This window comes from Poromitra crassiceps (genome assembly GCF_964638095.1).
Source record: "Poromitra crassiceps genome assembly, chromosome: 2".
In the NCBI taxonomy this organism is placed as follows: Eukaryota; Metazoa; Chordata; class Actinopteri; order Beryciformes; family Melamphaidae; genus Poromitra; species Poromitra crassiceps.
In genome coordinates, this window is record NC_139624.1 from 109,245,702 (window position 1) to 109,268,053 (window position 22,352).

General features: G+C 46.8%; 1 protein-coding gene and 1 pseudogene across 3 annotated transcripts in view; both read right to left on the reverse strand.

The window, feature by feature from the left end:
* The window catches only part of drosha (drosha ribonuclease III), a 215,037-nt gene that overhangs the window by 104,700 nt on the left and 87,985 nt on the right, over nucleotides 1–22,352 (reverse strand). For both annotated transcript variants that reach the window (XM_083652258.1, XM_083652257.1), the window contains exon 17: nucleotides 7,846–7,953. In XM_083652258.1, the coding sequence (XP_083508384.1) occupies nucleotides 7,846–7,953 (108 nt within the window). The remainder of the gene's footprint in view (nucleotides 1–7,845; nucleotides 7,954–22,352) is intronic.
* Nucleotides 20,537–21,769, reverse strand: LOC310795636 (proteasomal ubiquitin receptor ADRM1 pseudogene; annotated as a pseudogene). The gene has a single exon. The product of its transcript is annotated as a proteasomal ubiquitin receptor ADRM1 pseudogene (transcript).

Consider the following 22,352-nt stretch of genomic DNA (forward strand, 5'->3'; position numbering starts at 1 on the left):
TCGAGACCGACACAAGACCAAGACCGAGGGGGGTCGAGACCGACACAAGACCAAGACCGAGGGGGGTCGAGACCGACACAAGACCAAGACCGAGGGGGGTCGAGACCGACACAAGACCAAGACCGAGGGGGGGTCGAGACCGACACAAGACCAAGACCGAGGGGGGGTCGAGACCGACACAAGACCAAGACCGAGGGGGGTCGAGACCGACACAAGACCAAGACCGAGGGGGGTCGAGACCGACACAAGACCAAGACCGAGGGGGGTCGAGACCGACACAAGACCAAGACCGAGGGGGGGCGAGACCGACACAAGACCAAGACCGAGGGGGGTCGAGACCGACACAAGACCAAGACCGAGGGGGGGCGAGACCGACACAAGACCAAGACCGAGGGGGGGCGAGACCGACACAAGACCAAGACCGAGGGGGGTCGAGACCGACACAAGACCAAGACAGAGGGGGGTCGAGACCGACACAAGATCAAGACCGAGGGGAGGCGAGACCGACACAAGACCAACACCGAGGGGGGTCGAGACCGACACAAGACCAAGACCGAGGGGGGGCGAGACCGACACAAGACCAACACCGAGGGGGGTCGAGACCGACACAAGACCAAGACCGAGGGGGGGCGAGACCGACACAAGACCAAGACCGAGGGGAGGCGAGACCGACACAAGACCAAGACCGAGGGGGGTCGAGACCGACACAAGACCAAGACCGAGGGGAGGCGAGACCGACACAAGACCAAGACCGAGGGGAGGCGAGACCGACACAAGACCAACACCGAGGGGGGTCGAGACCGACACAAGACCAAGACCGAGGGGAGGCGAGACCGACACAAGACCAACACCGAGGGGGGTCGAGACCGACACAAGACCAAGACCGAGGGGGGTCGAGACCGACACAAGACCAACACCGAGGGGGGTCGAGACCGACACAAGACCAAGACCGAGGGGGGGCGAGACCGACACAAGACCAAGACCGAGGGGGGTCGAGACCGACACAAGACCAAGACCGAGGGGGGTCGAGACCGACACAAGACCAAGACCGAGGGGGGTCGAGACCGACACAAGACCAAGACCGAGGGGGGTCGAGACCGACACAAGACCAAGACCGAGGGGGGTCGAGACCGACACAAGACCAAGACCGAGGGGGGGCGAGACCGACACAAGACCAAGACCGAGGGGAGGCGAGACCGACACAAGACCAAGACCGAGGGGGGTCGAGACCGACACAAGACCAAGACCGAGGGGAGGCGAGACCGACACAAGACCAAGACCGAGGGGGGTCGAGACCGACACAAGACCAAGACCAAGGGGGGTCGAGACCGACACAAGACCAAGACCGAGGGGAGGCGAGACCGACACAAGACCAAGACCGAGGGGGGTCGAGACCGACACAAGACCAAGACCGAGGGGAGGCGAGACCGACACAAGACCAAGACTGAGGGGGGTCGAGACCGACACAAGACCAAGACCAAGGGGGGTCGAGACCGACACAAGACCAAGACCGAGGGGGGGTCGAGACCAAGACCAAGAACAGACAAATGCGAGACCATTTTCAAGACCATTTACATGCGACCATTTAACCTTTAGCTCTGCTAACAATGAAATAAATCATTACATGTATTTAGGAATTCTAGTAAAATATAAATGGCTGTACAGTATAGACGCTTTTAACTTGACAACATAAACATTCTAAAATGCCCCCTAGCTTACTTCCTGTTGCAATGTTTGCTAATACAATAGCTGACAGGAAATAAGCTAGGGTTCAAACTGTTCCCATAGCAACCCAATTCTGTGAAAACCGTCTATATAGCGACAGAATGCAATCCTTTGATCTGAAACACTAATTCTATATCACTGACTTTCAGAAAGGCTCAACACAGTGGACAGAATGAAGCGTAAAAACACCTTACTGCTGCTAAATTATGACTCCTCCCCCCTTTGTGGTTTGTATCACCAAAATCATACGATGATTTGGACGACATCTCTCCAGCCACCTTGTTGACCTGTGTGTTATCTTCCTTTGTGTGTGAACGTGAGGGGAGTGGCTACAGCGTTAGAAACTTTCAAACTGCAAGGTTATTGGTTGCACTTGAAGGAGGGATTTTTACACCCAATCACAGTAAAAAAAATATATATATACACAGGCAAGTAATGATGTCACTGCAGTTGTGGTGGTCTTGAAATAAAATCCAGAGTCCGGCTTTCCCGAGACCGAGACAAGACCATGACCGATGGAGGGTGAGTCCGAGACGAGACCGAGACCATCAAACTGTGGTCTCTTGAGACCGGTCTCGAGTACTCCAACACTACTATTCAGTGGCATACAACAACAATACAATAATAATACAATGTATATCACAACAATATTGTGATATACATTAGTATGTTTCGAATCTGACCCCTGTGACTATTTGTGATATTGATCTAAACCGTATCGCCCAGTCCAAGTATACCCTGTCTGTTCTGCTCTCTCCACCTCCCTTCCCCTGCTCTCTTCCTACCTTTCTCCCCCTCCACCCTTTCCCTGCTCTCTCCTCCCCCAATTTGTCTCCCCTTCCCCCATTTCCCCCTCTCTCTGTCTCTCTCCAACATAAAATTGTTCAACCATGGTATTAATATTATTACTGTTATTGTTGTGTTTAGCTAGATTTAGCTAGACATTCTCTGTGAAGCTCTCAGACATGCTTGTGAATTAGGGCTATACAAATAAACTTGACTTGATTCTGTACAGACCCACAGTACTAGAGCCCGACCGATATGGGATTTTTGAAACCGATACCGATACCGATTTTAGGGAATAAAAAATTACCGATACCGATAATATCGGCCGATATTTTTATTTTATTTTATTTTTGTTTTTATCATCAAATGTTTATCCCCCATTAGTGCTAATCCCCCATTAGTGCTAATTTTTTTATTTATTTATCCTGGTTGCTGCTCCACCCTCTGCCGATCTGGGGAGAGCCGAAAACTGGCTCCATGCTTCCACATGGGCAGTCAGCCAGCCGCTTCTTTTCACCTGACAGGGGAAGCTTCACCGGTAGGACATAGCACGTGGGAGGATCACGATATTCCAACGAGTTCCCCTCCCTCCGAACAGGTGCCCTTAACGACCAGAGGAGGCACCACATCAGCAACCCTCAAATATCAAACACTTGACAAAGATATGATTGAGTTGACATGAATTGAAATATGTGATGTAGGCAGGATATTTTACAGCTTATTAATAAACTCAATGCAATGAAACAGTAAACTTAACTGGGAATTTAATAATTATAAATAACTAGAAATACAAAAACACAATAGAACAAATAGTTAAGAAAAAATATCAAATATACACAACATGCTGTCCATGCTGTCTATAACTTATATATACTGTATATATATTAAAAAAAAAAAAAAAAAAAAAAAAAAAAAAATCGGCCGATTTTTTTTTTTTTTTTTTACCGATACCGATTATATCAAAAATCGCCAATATCGGCCGATAATATCGGCGGGCCGATAATATCGGTCGGGCTCTACACAGTACATTTGTGCCGATGACACATCCACTTAACACATTGAGTGCCAAGGACGTCTGTGGACGTCCTAAAAAAAAGTAACGAGGAGTGCCAAGGACGTCTGTGGACGTCCTAAAATCATAATTCATATTATTCCATAATTCTGCTGTTTAAGGTCGTACCTAGCCAGTGAGCATGAATCCCTTCAAGGGATCACACGGCGCCACCTTAAACATCGTCATGGGAGCTGCTCCACCCACCTCAGATCCTTTACTTTGTACAGGAGACAGCGGAGAAAGCCGTGATCAAAGTGGAAACCGATGCATGCTTCAGCCAGAGCCGTATTGATTGCTCTGTCTACAGCGGAGAGTGGGCTCGGCTGCATCCGCGCTCACAACTGAGCTCTTATGCTTCTATCTATCTCCACACGATTTCCTGTCAGAAAGCCAGCATCCGAAGCCGAACGGCCAAGCCTTTTCGTTCAGTCGCGTTTGCCAGCGCGCATCATTTCCTTGATGGGCGCTGGGATCTGTCCGGGGCAAAAACGGAGTCGAGAAAACAAACTCTGTGCGTGTGGGAGGAGCCCGCAGCTCAGAGGTGGAGAGGGGGGGGGGGGGGGGGGGGGGGGAGGGGTGTGTGGCACACAGGCTGCACAGAAACCACACCACACGCCACCACATCAGAAAACACCAGCCAGAGTCAGTGAATGTGCTCGAAATTAGAGTGCAAAAGGTATTCATAAAAGGGACTATATCTTGGAAAGTAAAAAAAACGACAGAAAACCCTTGAAAGTGCACTTTTTTGAGAGGCTGTCATTTCATAATGGAACTGTCTAGAAACAAAATTTCTTCTTTGGAAGAAGCAGGAGTGTTCAATGTTTCATTAAAGTCCAGCCCCGTTAATATAGCCATAATAGAAAAAATTCTATAGCTGTTTTCAACTGAATGGAAGTGAATCTGGCACAGGCTGCAGACAATTTTACTGAAGCGCTGTGGCACTCAATGTGTTAATTACAATTACAAGCTGATAAGATTATGTTTACTTTGAAAATCCCTGGGGCTGGTTCCGCTACCTCTGCTTCACATTTATCGCATTTCATCCCCAAAGTGTGTAAAAGAAAAAATGAGTGAAGTGTTAACAGTTATCAATTATGTTCATTATTTAGGCTATTTGTTGATTTATTAATGGCTCATTTCCACCACATTTTACTGCCCTGCACAGCTCGTCACCAGTCGGCTCTACTCGTATCGGCCCGATGGACGTTTTGCTTCCACCGCGGATCATCTGCCTCCGCCCACCCCCGCCCACAGCTGGTCGTCATAGCGACCGCATATCTGTCCTTCGCCTAATAGCCGAAGTAGGCTATAACATAACGTTACAATTAAATCCATCCACAGAACTTTTAAACTGTTTATGAAATACTGGTGCCTCTAAATGACCTACAGTGTACATGGGTAAATGTGACAATCGGCCAGGAGAATGGATATCACTTTGTAGTTAGTCAAACTCACAGGCATACGCTGCGCTGCGCGGGGACGGGAGAGGCGCAACAGAGTGAAGCCTGTACCCCGCGGCCTCTCACCAGGCAAGACCGCGGCTTCACCAAAGACCCGCTGTGGCCTAGCGGAGCGCTGCAGCCTGCACTCAGCTACAGAGCTCCCTGAGCAGCGGACTTTTTTCTCTCTCAGACAATTGAACACCCGCCACGATTTTATTTCACCGGAGGCGAAGGCAGCGACACAAAAGACTGATGGAAATATACATAACAGAAGAGAAGGTAAGCCCACTAAACTGGTATGCAGCCGCCAGCATTGCATTGACAGTCAGTAGACAGAGTAAACACGATTGTGCCTGACCAATCAGTCGTCAACAATGTTTTCACGTCACCGTATGGTACCGGGTTCACAGAATAGAACCACGACGAGGCAGGTACGAAAAGTAGCACGACTCGACCCCAATACAACCCGGGCTGGGATAGTTTTTAGTGGTGGAATGAGACCATTTATCGAGTCGAGCGGAGCGGGATCGCGCTACTACCTGCGGTGGAAATGGGCCATTAGTTGCCCTCTCCTTAAATTAACCGCTGCAACCAACATGCTTCAAAACGTGCAACTTTTACTTTGAAGAGGAGCCATCTCTGTAACAGGTTTGTCCAATTTTCATTGTACAAGTTGGATAATGGAACAAGCGGGTGCATTGCACGTCTTCGGACAATGACATGAGGAAATACCCTGAAAATGGGACTTTTCAACTGTACAATATAAACAACTGCCGTTTTTGTGCACCAAACACATTTATTTACAATACTTCCTGGGCAATTCAAGACGATGATCTCAAACTATCTCACCTCAGTGTGCAATTGATTTAATTGAGTATTGCTTTCTCGTTTTCTATTGTATCTCGACATCATTGCAAATGAGGGAAACCTCAATTATTTTTTTAAAGATTCTAAATAAAGGTTTGAATGAATGGACCCGCTTTCTGGAATACCACCCAGAGCCACATCAGCTCTGTGATGCACAAACAACTCTCCAATCAACACATGTCAACTCCCAATACTGTCACAGCAAAAACAAGACTGGGACACTTTATGTGCATATATCATCAGCAGACATTACTTTACCACAAATGAATAGATGGAGAACACAGAAGTACATCACGTACCGTTATCTAAACTCATTTACATACAAGAATAGGATTATAAAACGCAGCTTAGAACATAATGATAGTTAGAGTTGCATTTTTACACGTCTACAACTTTTCCTTCCTTTTATTGCTTACATAATCTTCTATAAGGAACAGACATGATTTGTAGAAAATGTTGTTTTACCAAAGTATATTATCATCAAGATCGATAGCGTTCAGGTATGAACCAGTGTCGTGCATTATTTCGGCACTGGTAAATTAATTTCACAGATTTAAAACAACCCCCTTGTGCTGGAAAATGAATGGACGTTAGACTCGCAGACATCGCAGTGGAGGCTCTGATCGAGGATAAACTCGCACGTTCTCAGATCATCATCATAATTAAACAAGACGGGAAGCGATGATGGATCTGAAATCAGTTCAGACTCGGAGAGTGCTGCAACACTGTCCAAACAGATCCGGGGAGGAAGTGTGTACTGTGCGGACTCTTAACCACTGTCTGTGGGTGTGTAGGAGATGGGGGAAGGAGCTGTAAGCCTAGCAATGACGGCTCCCCACCTGGGCCATTTCAGCTCCTGTGGTGGTGAACTGCTGTCAACCCTGCTCTGTCCAGACACACACAAACGCGTGCGCGCGCGTGTGTGTGTGTGTGTGTACGTACGTACACACACACACACACACACACACACGTCAAGGTATTAACACCTCAGTGGCTGGCACATGATACGAAAAGACAGACAACACACACAGGCACCACAGGGGTCCGCATCTTTGAGCTGTCTAGTGTTATGATCAAACTGATTCTTTTCTATTGTATTCTGCTTTCTTTTTTGGAAGGAGAGAGGGAGGCAGGCAGGGCCAAATCCATCACACTCTTCCCAGGAGCTGTCAGATGGGAGTCACCTCAGTGAAAGGGCCGTCACTTGTCAGCAGCGGGGCGGCCTCACGCCAGGTCAAAGCGTTTCCTTTTTAGTTCTCATAATGACAGCTCGTTACCGCAAAATGGCCAATCCCTGATCGATAGGTGTGGATCCCCACACAGACGCACGCCCGCACGGGCGGACGCGGCGCACAGGCACACACAGCCTTGAGCGAATCTCAATGCATCCCTTCCCCTTTTTAACTATGTATAGCCCTACAACACATTGATTTCTAATGTATCAGGTTATGACAGCTCTTCAATATTGCTGGAGGCGGCCGCGGGGCTTATTCCGGGAGCAGGCGGCTCCAGGCTGCAGACCTGACAGGGGGAGAGCTGGCATTACAGAGAGAGGCTGTTGTTGTCCTGATTACTGTCACGGCAACTCACAGCAGAGCCGGGCAGGCTGCTGCAGAGATATGACTCAGGGCTGGTGCTTTTTGAGTTACCTTAGGTGACTCCTGAGCCCTCCTGTTTCCACCTCAACTATCCACAGAGAGGTAGAACGGGCACAGTAATGAGCCCGACACTCCCCTCCCCGGATCTCTGCGCCAAGCGAGAAGCCCAGAATGCACAAAAATGTTTACTTTTTCATCTGGGGCTATCTGACCGGGTGTAGCCTGTGCGCCCGCCTAAAAGAACCAGAGGGATTTGCCATTCCTTATCCACCCCTGCTCTTGTTATCAACTATGCCAGCCTTTAAATAATGCAGCTTGGGTCGGGGCGTGGAGACACATCGTTCCATAAGAAGCTGTCATGCCCGAGCCTTACCTGAAGGAGGCAGCGCTCCTTGAAGACGTAGCCGATGAGCTTATCCAGGTGCATCAGGCACTGGTGGTAGCGGATGTGGTGGGTGAGGACAGGCAGCATCATGGCATGCTGCGGAGGAAAGAGAGGAGGACAAAAGGGCAGGGTGAGGCAGGGGACACAGTAAGTAAGGAAGTAAATAAGTAAGGAAAGTTGATTTATAAAGCACCTATCTCAGAGGATAGTCTCAAAGTACATCACATGAGTCGAATACCGGTAGTTCAAACTAGAGATCATCTTGCGATGGGAGCATACCAGCTGTGACGCCCGTGACTTAAAACAAACGTGGGCCAGGAGTGTAAAGTGGGGGCGTGGGGGGCAATGTGGGTGTGGGGATGGGGCAATTTTGGGGAGCCTTGCTCGGATCAACTACACACCTGTAAAGTTTTGTGACTGCATCTTGCACGATTTTGATGCGTTCGCAAAATCTGTCCACAGACAGACATATAAAGCCCTGGCAAAGTACTCAAAACCGCTTCTGTGGTAGATCCTGCTACAATACACCTGTCTCCAGGACCACACACACAGAGGCTCACAAGGTGAAAACAATACCAGCCGCGGCTGGTAATAAGACCATCAAATAGTAAGAAACAAAAAATAAAACCAAGAACATAAAAACACACAGACTAGACGGAAGGCCAGTCTGAACAGATGCTGCTTTTGAAAAGTGTCAACAGAGACCACAGATCATTCTGAAGTCCAACTGAATCCTAAATTTGAGGGAAAGCCAATGTAAGGAAGCTAAGATGGGTGTGATGTGACATCTCCTGCTGGACATAGTCAACAGCCTTGCAGCCACGTTCTGGACCATAGAAAGGCAAAAGCCAAAGGGGGAGAAAGAGAGATTGAAAATATATGAGAGAGAGAGAGAGAGAGAGAGAGAGAGAGAGAGAGAGAGAGAGAGAGAGCGAGAGAGCGTGTTTTGCGAGAAAGCGCGATGAAGAGATTGCGAAAGAGAAAGGGAGAGGGGTTGGTAGAGGGAGCAGAGAGGGAAAAATCAATCAGCCAGTCATTATTTATTAAGTGGTGCTCTGCAACAGAGAGATGAAATAATCAAAAAGCCAATCGCCACAGTGAGAGGGAATGGCAGGGACGGGGGAAATTCACATTTGGACACGGACAGTCAAATCAAAGCCCATTTCAACATGTTGACACACATACAGTCCAACAAACACTGACAACCTCCTAGTGTATGTGCCTGGCCCTCACATCTCTACACTGACAACCTCCTACTGTATGTGCCTGGCCTCACATCTCTACACACACTCAAGTTTGAGAAGAAGGAAGCAGAAGAAAAGTAAAAAGAGACGGCGAGAGAGACAGAGTCGGTGGGTGGGTTGGCGAGTGAGTGGGCGTGCGAGCAAGTGAGCGAGCCAGCTAGCATAACAGTGAGTGTGCCTTAGCAAGTGAGCGAGCAAGCTAGCATAACAGTGAGTGTGCCTTAGCAAGTGAGCGAGCAGGCTAGCATAACAGTGAGTGTGCCTCAGCAAGTGAGCGAGCAGGCTAGCATAACAGTGAGTGTGCCTTAGCAAGTGAGCGGCTAGCATAACAGTGAGTGTGCCTTAGCAAGTGAGCGAGCAGGCTAGCATAACAGTGAGTGTGCCTCAGCAAGTGAGCGAGCAGGCTAGCATAACAGTGAGTGTGCCTTAGCAAGTGAGCGAGCAAGCTAGCATAACAGTGAGTGTGCCTTAGCAAGTGAGCAAGCTAGCATAACAGTGAGTGTGCCTTAGCAAGTGAGCGAGCAAGCTAGCATAACAGTGAGTGTGCCTTAGCAAGTGAGCGAGCAAGCTAGCATAACAGTGAGTGTGCCTTAGCAAGTGAGCGAGCAGGCTAGCATAACAGTGAATGTGCCTTAGCAAGTGAGCGAGCAGGCTAGCATAACAGTGAGTCTGCCTTAGCAAGTGAGCGAGCAAGCTAGCATAACAGTGAGTGTGCCTTAGCAAGTGAGCGAGCAGGCTAGCATAACAGTGAGTGTGCCTTAGCAAGTGAGCGAGCAAGCTAGCATAACAGTGAGTGTGCCTCAGCAAGTGAGCGAGCAAGCTAGCATAACAGTGAGTGTGCCTCAGCAAGTGAGCGAGGAGAGAAAGCCCAGGGAGAAAACAGACAGTGGTCAAATGAGTGTGACACTGGGCGAGCCTGTTGCAGAGGCAATCTACTAAGTGATTAGTGGAGGCTTATCATGGCGGCGGCTCGGGCTGCTGTACACACATTAACCCCAGTGCCATGGCATGAGAGAGGAGGGAGCCATGCATGTTTTAATTAGTGCTACTGGGGAGGTTGAGCCGGGGGCCCGCCGGCTACCACTGCTGCTGCCGTGTAGCCCCAGGGCCATCACAGGGGCCGCGCTGACACACTCCCCAGGCCTTGTTAAGGAGCCAATTAACAAAGCCAGGGCCCGCTCGTGTCTACAGCGCCTGACCTGTTCTGATGACTGACTGACTGAATGACTGTGTGTGAGAGTGCATGTGTGTGTGTGTGTGTGCGTGTGTGTGTGTGCGCGCGTGTCTGGCTTATTAAGAGTGATACTCCAGTAATTAAAAGGTGTGAATTTTCTAATTTACTGTCAGGGATGAAGCGTGCGGCTGTTGGACACTGTCCAGGCGGATCGGGAGCCCGGGTTTTTCTTCTACCCTGCCTGATTACAAGCTGCGTTTTTAAATGGGGCTTTAACTCACTGAGTCGTCATTTTGTTAACTCCACAGTAATGACTAGCCCGCCGTGTTTTCCAGGTTTAATCACATCCGTCTATTTCACGCCACGGGATTAAATAATATGAACTACAGCCTGCACATCATGTTTCTTTTAAAAGGTTACTTTAATTTAGTTTACTCTGCGCCCTATGAAATAGAGATGGCATTGTAAGGCTCCCGTAAGGATACATGCTTTAGACTGATTTAGTGCAATCTGTGATAGATACAGTTTATTAGGATGCAACTATTCAGAAAATAGGGCTGCAGCTAACAATTATTTTCATTATTGATTAATCTATTAATCATTTTTTACGATGAGTCAATTAATTGTTTAGTCTATGAAAGGTCAAAAATATTGACAAAAAGTTACCAAAGTGATTCTTAACACGTTCACTGCCGTTGACGAGTCAACTTGTCAAGCAGAAACCAACGGTTGACTGCCAATGACGAGTCAACTCGTCAAAAAAAAAAAGAAATTTGACGGTGGGACGTGGATCAAACCCTTTTACGTCTCCTATAAAAATATGGGAGCCACCGAACGTGTACAACCCATTCCACCGACCCACTAAGTGGCGACAGTGCTCTCCAGAGTAGAGAAAGCGAGCCAAAACTGCAGGGAAAAGCGTGAGGAAACCATTCTCATACTGTAGAATGGTTTGGCGAAAACGCTTTCGCGCTGGCGCACAACGGTGGCGCACAACGGTGGGGGGTTCCAAAAATAGACTGGGTGGAACACACTTTGAAACACGCAGCATAAAGCACAGAATCGCAAAAGCTTCATCAAAGCTCTCAACCGAAACCCCAAGAAACGAGCAAGCCCATCCAGACTCGCCCGACGAGGGGCAGCCAGGCAGCACAGACAGCAGAAACTCGCTTGTGACACGCGCGCTGCAGCCACGGAGGGAGGAGGAGAACACACACGGAGGGAGGAGTTTGAAGGAGAGGGGGGTTTCCTGCTGTTATGGAGGAAATTACTGTTCAAAACTATTGTTTAGATGTCTGACGTCTTACTGATGCCAAAAATAAATGGTTAAAGTGACTGTTCTATCGAATTTCACAAAAAGGCATTTTTCTCACCTTTCATTTTCAGACGCTGAAACCATGCTGTATTCAACTGCTAATGCCTACATAACTACTAACTCTACAAACTAACTCTTTTAGACAGAGAAAGCACACATTCTATTAGTTCTTTTGAGATATTTTGTGTTCACAAAATCCTAACAGAAAAGAATCCTCGGCTCTTGAAAGATGAGCCAGAATCCTCAAAAAAAAAACTTGGCAGAAGCTACCTACAGTAAAAAAAAAAACTGTTGGCAGTGAATGTGTTCAAATCAATTAGTCTGACCAGCAGCCAAAAGAACAGCGAAAAATTTCAGAATATAAAACCAAGAAAAGCAAGGAAAACCACATTTGTGAAGCTGTGACGGGTAACTACTTGATATAAATAATCGATTATCAAAATTATATTGATTGATTTTCTGTTGATCAACTTATCGATTAATCGGCTAATCCTTTCAGCACTATTCCAGGTATTAAAGCAGTTCAAATTTTCAGAAGAAATTACCCATTTCCTTGACTAACAGCAGCATTCAGACAGTTACAGTATCCCTGCATGCCCAACTTTGGCTATAATGATACTTAAGTGTGTGGATCAATGTACAGTAAGTGATGATGAATGAATAAATGCACTGCACAGGCTCTGTGAATAAAGAGCAGGAGCACTTGTGTGTGTGGAGAGATTCCAAGCTGTGACTTTGCCTCCAACTGTTTTTGGCTGGCTGATCGGTCTCTGCAGGGATTTGATCAGGGACACAAAAGGGCAAAGCAAAACAGAAAAACTACTAGAATTTTTAAAGAAACTAAATCCGAATAGATATATATATGGATCAATAGATTGATAGATGAAAAATAAATCACATCCCAGCCTCCAGTGTGTAGCCTGTTCCTCGACAGACTCTTTCGAGTGAAACAACCTTGGTGTGGCAGACGACTGTCAGCAGCACGGAGGTTGATTTTGTTCCGATCGGAGTGCCTGCTTTCAAAATCAAGCCATTGTGGGTCAGTTCCGCCGTTGTCTCTCGTCTGTGTCACATGCGGTTCGAACTGAAACTATTCGCCAACCAATTAAACTGCACCACTCTAGCTCGAGGCAAATATAATTGGGCGGCAATTATGGATCATATCCTTCTTTGCTAGACCTTGCTGTGAGGGAGGTCTGGCTTGCTAGGCTAGCCCTTTCTGTCATTCCTCTCCAAATGTGAGTGTGAGTACCAGCTGCAGGCTCTCCTCACCGCATGGATGACAAAACAGAGGAGTAAGGCGGGGAATGTGTTCAGAGAGAGGTGGATGCTGCTACCAATTACTTTCTTTCTGACTAACAGGCAGACAGCTTTGGAAGAGACTGGGGCTGGGCAGGTAATTCAATATGATCATTTTTATCGTCTTTCAGTGGAATCATATTGTGATGATTTCTGCCCGTCTTTCTGCCTATTGATGATGACAAGCAAATTATCATTATCATCATCATCATCAGTATATAAATGGGAGCTAGGGCTCTGCTTGTTTCGCTGTCTGTCCCACTGTGATGTCATAAATCTCACTGTGACATCATCAGTGATGTCATAAATCCCACTGTGACATCATCAGTGATGTCATAAATCTGACATCATCAGTGATGCTGGTCTCATTGGCCACACAGCAGCCGAGTTGCGGGCAAGGCCGCGCAGCAGCTGAGCTGCGAATGCGAGCTGCAGGGCCAGCTTAGCGAGCTACAGGGCCAGCGTGGCGAGCTGCAGGTAGCTGTGATGGATCAGTGATCAGTGATGTCACAAAAAATAAGTGGGAGTCTGGCTTCAGACCCCCGTCTTCAGCCATGGACAGCTGTATGTTGCCAGCTCCAGGACACGTGATCCAGCATCCCTGAAGTATGCCATCAAGGAGCAGCCAGGGCGAGGCCGCGCTGTGGCTGAGCTGCGTATGCGAGCTGCAGGGCCAGCTGCAGGGCGGGCGAGGCCGCGTAGCGGGCGAGCCTAGGAATCGAGCGCGCGAGATGCCTAGTTACTTCTATGTCCCCAGGAAAGAGCCGTTGGGTCGAAAACAGTGAATAAATAAATCCAGAAGCAGGTGCTATTGCAAATGCCAACTGCCATAAAACACCACAGAAGAAGAAGAAGAAAGTGGCCAGGTTGCCAAAGCATACCTGCCAACACTCCCGATTTACGTGGGAGTCTCCCTATTTTTAACCCTTTCCCCCACTGTCCTCCGGATTGGTAATTTATCCCGCTAATCTCCCGATTTCATAGTGATACAACTCAAATGGTTGTTTCACAGTTTCTGTAATATGTCCAGTAGGGCTGGGTATTGGCAGGACCTCACAATATGATACGATACTGTATGCATCACGATACATGGGTCACGTAAGATTATATCATGATACATTGCGATACCATACAGGTATGCCGATGATGTTATATAGTTCTAGACGGCTCGGCCTGGTACTCCGGTCACTACTTTTTCTTTTTTTATATCTCTGCCACGGAGTTGGTGGGATATTATATTTTCACCCGTTTGTCAACAGAATATCTTAAAAGGTTATGAACAGATTTGCACGAAACTTGGCAGAAAAGCAAGTCATGGGCCAATTAGTGATTAACTTTCCACACTCACTGGCCAAAAGGTGGCATGGCAATGGCCCGTGACCAATGACAAAATTACTGTATGTGCAATACTATGCTACTCTGTAATTAGTGGCCGGGCCAGCGAAGCGGCAGGGCCACATATTGTATTTGCCAATATTCTTCTTCTTCTCCCGGGAAATTGGACTTCCCATGTATGAAAATGAACCAAACTTTGCTCAAAGGTCCAGTCCCATGCCAAACTTTGTCGATGCGAATTTGGCGCCAATAGTCCTGATGGTGGCGCTACAGCGACCATCTAAAGTTTCAAAATTCATAACAAATCAGGCATACGTGCTACGGCTTTGCAACTTTCACCGAAATGTGGGTCCAGGTGAGCAGAAACTTTTGTACACTGCAACCTATGACATATAGGTTGACCTATGATAGGTTGACCTATGAGAAAACACTAATGAGGGTTTCCAAATTCCAATCATGGAAGTTGGAAACCCTCATTAGTGTTTTGCTTGCACCTGTGTTTTACCCTGCCATTTCGACTCAAAATGGCCCCCGTGAAAAGGGTCTATTATGAAGTCCAAAGACTGCAAAACTGCAAAAACTGTAAAACGAATTAAACCCTACTCCTCCCACATTTTTTCTTCAAACGACACCAAACTTCAGCATCTGCATCGTTAGACTGTCCTACACAAAATTTTCAGATAGATTTTTGTTTGATCCAAAGTATTCCCTTTTCACGGGGGCCATTTTGTGTCAAAAAGGCAGGGTAAACACAGGTGCAAGCAAAACAATGAGGGTTTCCAACTTCCTGACCCCACAGTGCATCAAAATGTTTTACTGTAAACAGTACTGTAAACTAGGGATCGACCGATATGGGTTTTTCAGGGCCGATATCGATATCGATTATCGGCAATGAAAGACACCGATAACCGATATTTTGGAACCGATATATGTTTGCAGTAAAAATTTAAATCTTGGTGTCAAAATTTAGAATAACACGACCCGTTGTTGAAATTCATTTTCTTCAGTTTATCCAACTACAATATTATTTGAAAATATTCACTCTATTAATATTGATATGAAGTGTGTGTGTGTGTGTGTTTGTTCAATCTAGGGGAGACTTGGGCACATTGTCAAGATAAAGCTGTGTACTTTAAACAAACTAACAGCACCACAGAAACAAAATAATAAAGAGGGTTTCCCTCAGCTTACACTACTTGACACTAACCTCGCACCAGGCTCTCTCAAAGGAGAACACAAACAGGTTCATGCGGGCATCTGCTGACCAATGTCTCATCCTAGTTTATTCGGTTCCCTTTTTATTGCAAACGAGTCCGCTGACGTACAAATGTCTCATCCTACTTTATTCGGTTCCTTCTTCCTCCTCCACTCTGAAAAGTGGTGACTGGAGCAGCCTGCTTGCGCTGCGTTACACATGCGAGTGGATTGGAGATATATATTTTCGGGACGCTACAGGACTATTGATTAATAAAACAGCTTCGCGCTTGACAACCATGGCCATTTGATTAAAAAAGAGCGACGCTACACCGTGGACGCTATGGAATTAAAATCTTGTGTCCTGCCCCAGTTTACAATCGTATCGGACTTTCTCCAACAAACACGGACAGAGACAGACACGGACGGACTGCTATGGCACACCAAACGAGCATTTGCGAACAATCTGCGTTTGTGTGTGTCTGTCCGTATTTGTTTGGAGAAAGTTTAGGGAAGGAGGTAGTCACACTCGCTCACACAGCCGAGCAGGCAGAGTCCACTCGCTTATCAACAGGCTTTGTGGGGCACAGGCAGCGTCTCAAATTTCATCTCTGAGGAGCCCTCTGATAGGCTGTTGCTCAATATGTAACCAATCAGATAGCGCTGTGGGCGGGACATTGCCACAGGGCAGACAGGGGCTGCAGCAGAGAGAGAGACACACAGGCTTCTGCAGCGCTTCATGGCGAAAGTAAATACTTTTTTAATAAATGTATTATATCGGCAAACAGCCAATGAAAATGCCGATACAGATAATCGGCAAAATGCTGAATATCGGCCATAATAATCGGCCAAACCGATAATCGGTCGACCCCTACTGTAAACAACTACTGCAAATTATCTCTAAATAAAGCTTGAAACTTCACGAAGTTGAACTACAAGGTTTTGCTGTCACAGTAGTTGAAGTGTGTGAAATCTCAGAATTGTATCTCAAAAACTGAATTTTTGACAATATTCTGAAATCTGCCCTAGCCTAAAGAGCATCGATGCCTATGCCACCCTGGGGAACGGTGGGACATGCCCTCGCCATGCTGGGAAAACAGACACACACACACTTATGATGTCATCAGTGATGTCACTTGAGTAATTGTGCATTGTGACATCACTGATGATGTCATCATTGATGTCATCAGTGTTGTGACATCACTGATGATGTCATCAGTACCCAGAGATGGGGACTTGGACTGGAGACTTGGATGTGAGTCTCACTTAAGTCACACACTAGAGCCCGACCGATACTGGATTTTTGAGGCCGATGCCGATACCGATATTAGGGACTAAAAAAATTCCGATAGTAATATATTGGCCGATATTCTTATATTAATTATACACATTATATTACACAATGTTTTTGCAATGATCCCTCAAATATCAAACACTTGACAAAGATAACTTGACATGACTTGAGATATGTAATGTAGGCAGGATATTTTACAGCTTATCAATAAACTTTATTGTCCAAAATGACATCAATGCAATGAAACAGTAAACTTAACTGGGGATTTAATAATTATAAATAACTAGAAATACAAAAACACAAATAGAACAAATATAAAATATAGCTTGAATTAAGGAATCTGGAACCGCTTCAAGGACCTCTTGAACCACTGAAGCCCCCTGGAACCCGCCGAAGGACCGCTGGAACTCCTGAAGCCCGATGGGACCCCCTCAAGGACTTCTGGAACCCCGCCAAGGACCCCTGGACCCCCTTCAAGGACCTCTGGAACCCCCTCAAGGAACTTTGTAACCCCCTCAAGGACCACTGGAACCCCCTCAAGGACCTCTGGAACCCCCTCAAGGACCTATGGAACTCCTGAAACCGATGCGACCCCCTCAAGGACTTCTGGAACCCCTTCAAGGAACTTTGTAACCCCCTCAAGGACCACTGGAACCCCCTCAAGGACCTCTGGAACACCCTCAAGGACCTCTGGAACTCCTGAGACCGATGGGACCCCCTCAATGACTTGTGGAACCCCTTCAAGGACCTCTGGAACCCCCTCAAAGACCCCTGGAACCTCTTCAAGCCTTCCTGGAACCCCTCCAAGGACCTCTGGAACATCATTTGTTGCCAGGTGGGAAATGTTGAATTACCGTACCTGATGGTCAAAATTATCTTTATGGGGGAAATGATCGTTTCCGCCACTTTTATACCTCAGCCAGGAAGGATTTATGACATCATTGATGACATCACAACTGCTCGAGTGACATCACTGATGACATCACAATTGCTCGAGTGACATCAATGATGACATCACAATTGCTCAAGTGACATCACTGATGACATCACAATTCCTGATTTATGACATCACTGATGTCACAAACAGACAGTCCGCAAAATCGTGACTAACCACCGCCCACCCACTTATGAGGCAATTTTCATTATGAGGATGATGATGATTTAAATCTCATTCTTAAAATACTTCCACTGAGGTAAAGGAACAGCAAAATAATGCTACTTGAGTAGGAAATTCTATCTACGTTTTAAACTTTAAAACCGTTTTTTTTTTTTTACGGAAAAAGGTTTTTAGCAACAATAATAATTTTGTTTTTTGCTAAATTCATGGCGGGCCACTTAAAAACGGGCAGCGGGCCGCAGTTGGCCCGCGGGCAGTAGTTTGGCCACCCCTAAGTGGTGTCTGTATGTCTGCACTGCTTACTGCAGCACCTGGGTGTGATTTTCTTTTAATGAATGAAAGAGAAACATTTACACATTTCTGTTCTCTCAGAAACAAGGAGATGCTGTTATCTGCTGAGAAATGTTGAGTGCACTGAAACTATTTTTCATTCACGTGTTTAAAAAAAATCGTTTTTTGATTAAGAAAAAAGATCAAATATACACAACATGTTGTCTATGTCTTAAAAATACAAAATACAAAAATATCGGCATATCGGCCAACATATCGGCCGATACCGATATATCGGTTATCAGCCAATATCGGCCGATAATATCGGTGGACCGATATATCGGTCGGGCTCTATCACACACACAGTGACTTGAGACTTGACTTGAGACTTGTCCTCAAAGACTTGAGATTTGGGACTTGTGAACAATCTTTATTTTTGTGTGTATTAACATTAAGGAAAGGTCTACTAATAATAATGTCAACTAATCAATGCTGATGCTGTATGCTAATAGATAAGAGTGTGGATAATACAGTAGCATACATGCTTTGAATCCCTTAGTTTTAGCTATGGAGTGTTCTAACCATACTGGATGTAGACTCAGCTCTCAGTCTTAATCCGTTTCACTACTGTAAGACTGAGAATATTACTATTTAAATATTTTCATAACGTTAGGTGGTGCTGTTGGAAGCCTTGCATCGGAGAACCAATCATCAGTGTTGTGGGCGGGCCTGCTTTCTGGGAGCAGTGACGCTCATGCAGAACCGGTGCTGTCGCGTTTGCGGAGAAACATATTAATCACTTAGAAACAAACATAACCTGTTAATAGGACGTGTTTCATCCGGCCCCGGCGGCTAGAGGTCTTTCCCCCAGCGATAAGCCCGACTCCCGAGGCTAACGTTACAGAGCCTGCTGATGACTCACAGTAGCAAGCGGACCACTTCCGGGTAGGAAAAATGATTGTAAAATAAACAACAGGTATAAACTCTCTTTGCAGCACATCAGTGTCTTGCTCTATATTGGAACTATGAAACATTGCATTGCCGCTACCAAATAAAATTCTAATAATAAATGTAGGCGTGTCTGCTGCCGGCCGTTCTCGCCGGGCTCTGAACCAGATTTGGAACAGTAAATTCCCAGACGTTTGGTGGTTAGGTGGCGCTGTTGGCGCCGCTCACCAAACGTCTGGAAACCGAGACTAGACTGGATGGCATGCAGCAGATGATAGAACGCTCATCCATGAGACTTGATACTTGACTTGTACTATAGCTAAAATACTTGAGATTTGACTTGGACTCTAGCTCATAGACTTGAGACTTGACTTGGACTTGCAAAAAATTACGTGAGCATCTCTGTCAGTGCCCGGCCACGACCCATTGCTGCGCAGCAGCTATAATTAAATCTGTCATTCATGTGCAATATAAAAAGCTCATTACTGCTGCTACTTATCATGCACCCTGTACATATTTTGTTAAATATGTTTTTAGGCTCCCACACTGGGTTGTTAAGATTGTTTATATCTTTACATGCTGTCAATACTGTTTATATCTGTTAATATCTTTGAATCGTAATTCATCGTGTTAGTTGTGCACCAACCACACCAAGTCAAGTTCCTTGTATGTGAAAACACCTTGGCGGAATAAATAATTCTGATTCTGAAAAAAGGCGCATAAGTTCCAAACAGATTCACGTACCACATAACTTTGCAGAAAGGTTGGTCATGGGCCAAGGACAAACTGATTAACGTCCCCCGCCCACTAGCCAAAAGGGCAGTGGTAATGTCTGTGGCCAATTACAAAAAGGCACTTAAATTCTACACAGATTCACCTAACACCACAAAACTTTATAGAAAAGTAGGTCATGGGCCAACTTAGAACTGATTAACTTTCCACGCCCACTGACCAAAAGGCAATGGGGGTAGCCAATCACAAAAAGGTGCCTCAGTCCCAAACGGATTCATAAAACACCACACCGTGGCAGAGGTATGCACTCTACTGAGTGCCCTCTATTTATTTATTTTCTTAATTGTTCACCAAAGGTTTTTATTCAGATGAAATAATATTAAGATCAATTCACACACAAAAGCAGAAAGTATCATGCTCACTCAGGCTCTCAGACAACTAACTAGGCTGTTTGCTATTGTGGGATAATAAAATAAAAAGAAAGCCAAAACAAAGTTAAAGGCTGAATCAGTCTCAATTCCTAAATGTTCTCTCTCTATCGTTGTCGCTTCTTTTTGTTCCTGTTCTTTTTGTCCCCAAAACTATGGGAAAACGATAGTTTGGAATCTGCTTTGGGGCCGATTGTGTGTGTGTGTGTGTGTGTGTGTGTGTGTTGCCTTTGGTTTGGAAAAAGCAGAAGACGACAGTGAAGAGAGAGACTGAAGGAGAGAAAGGAGAGGAGGATCAGCAGAGAGTTTGCTGAGACTTGGCCGCGGCTCTAGTCCAGAATCCTGTCCTCGTCGTCGTCCTTGTCTTTAGAGTCTCCTCCGTTGCTGTCCTCCATGGCTTTGGCGAACGCCTCCACATCTCCTCTTTCAGCAGCATCCACAGCCTCTGCCGGCAGACGGAACTGGCTCATGAGCGGCCCAAGCTGCCCGGACGCTAAGGCACTGCTGAACATGCTCATGGCCTGTTGGAACTGCGAGGAGGTGAGAGTGTTCCGGATCTCATCTGTGCTCTGTGGTAAGCTCTCTCCGCTGGGCAGGAAGGGCAGCATCCTCTGCTGCACATCAGCGTTGGACAGGATGGGAGCCATCATCTCCGGGGTGCACACACTGGACAAGTCCACTTCTGTTCCTTGAGCAGCAGCCATTGCCGGTACGTTCATGGTGGCCAGGATACTCCGCAGGTCACTGAGCTGGATGGGCTGGTTGGGGGTGGCGCTTCCTACAGAGGCCGGGGCCAGCAGGGTCTGGGCCGAAGCTGGTGTGGAAGGAGCCACTCCTGTAGGGGACACAGCAGAGGCAGCAGGGGTCAGTGGGATGGTGGAAGCTTGGGTGGAGCTCAGTCTTGGGGTACTGGCGGACGAAGAGATGGCTGCTGCTGATTGGCTACGAGAACTGGAGGAAGAGCTGCTGGTGGCTGGGCCTCCGCTGCCCAGCAGACTGGCCAGTCCTGGTCCTGCTAGAGCTCCCAGACCTCCCAGGCCCGCCGATCCGATCAGCTGCATCAGCTGGTTATGGCTCATATTTTCCAGCAGGCTTTGCAGACCCCCCTCTCCTCCCAGGGCAGAGAACTCATTGGTGGTGTTGCTGCCGCTGCTGCCAGGTGCTCCGGGGATGGGAGGGTTGTTCAGGTACTCATTCACCTTACGGCAGTACTCATCGTCCTTGTCCGTCTTGGGCTCCTGCATCCAGAAGAACAGTCTCTTGGATCCAGCCTTGAACTTCAGCACATAGACGCGTCCGGTGGTGCACTGGTTCACCCTCTTAAACTCACAGTCATCAGGGAAGATAATCAGGTCATCGTCCACATTACCGGAGGTCCTGTCCTTCCAGCAGAAGTGGATGAGGGAGTCGTCGGACTGCTGGATGTACACGGTGCCTTTGCGTTTGTCCGGGGAGACCGTGCTGCCCATCAGGCTCATCTTCCCGGCATGGAACTCCACCAGGTATTTATTGGAGGTTCCCTGGGACCCAGACATCGAGAACAGAGCTCTGCCTGAAGACATCCTGAGTCTCTGTGTTGACGGGGTAGACTGGAGTTGTAGTTGACTAGTTATATCACTGATGACGTCATGTCATAAAGTGGGGGGCACTATGTTCACACAATTGTGATGTCATCAGTGATGTCACAATGGCTCTGTGCATAAGTAATTTGTGAAACACTGATGTCAGACATTGTGACATCAGTGATGTCATACAATCACCGATGATGTCACTCAATGCCTATGCATGATGTCATACCTACTGATGTCATAGACATTGTGACATCATCAGTGATGTCATAAATCACTCCCTGCTGACTGAGGTTATAAATTGGTTGACTCTTGCAATGTCATTGTCAATAAAGCCTGAACAAGCTGCATTAACAAAGCCCAAGCCAACAAGTCCAATAACAGCGTGGGTCTTGTTTATTCATACCATGGTGTGGGTGAATACTCTTTTCTGATTGGCCGGCAGGTGTTCGTTAAAACAGTTTACTTGCAAAGGTTTTCAAAGGCGGGGCTCCAAACAGTTTCAGGGGAGGCTCAGTAAATGGAAGTGAAAAAATATTACATAAGCCTAAATACACATACAATAGCCTAAATGTTA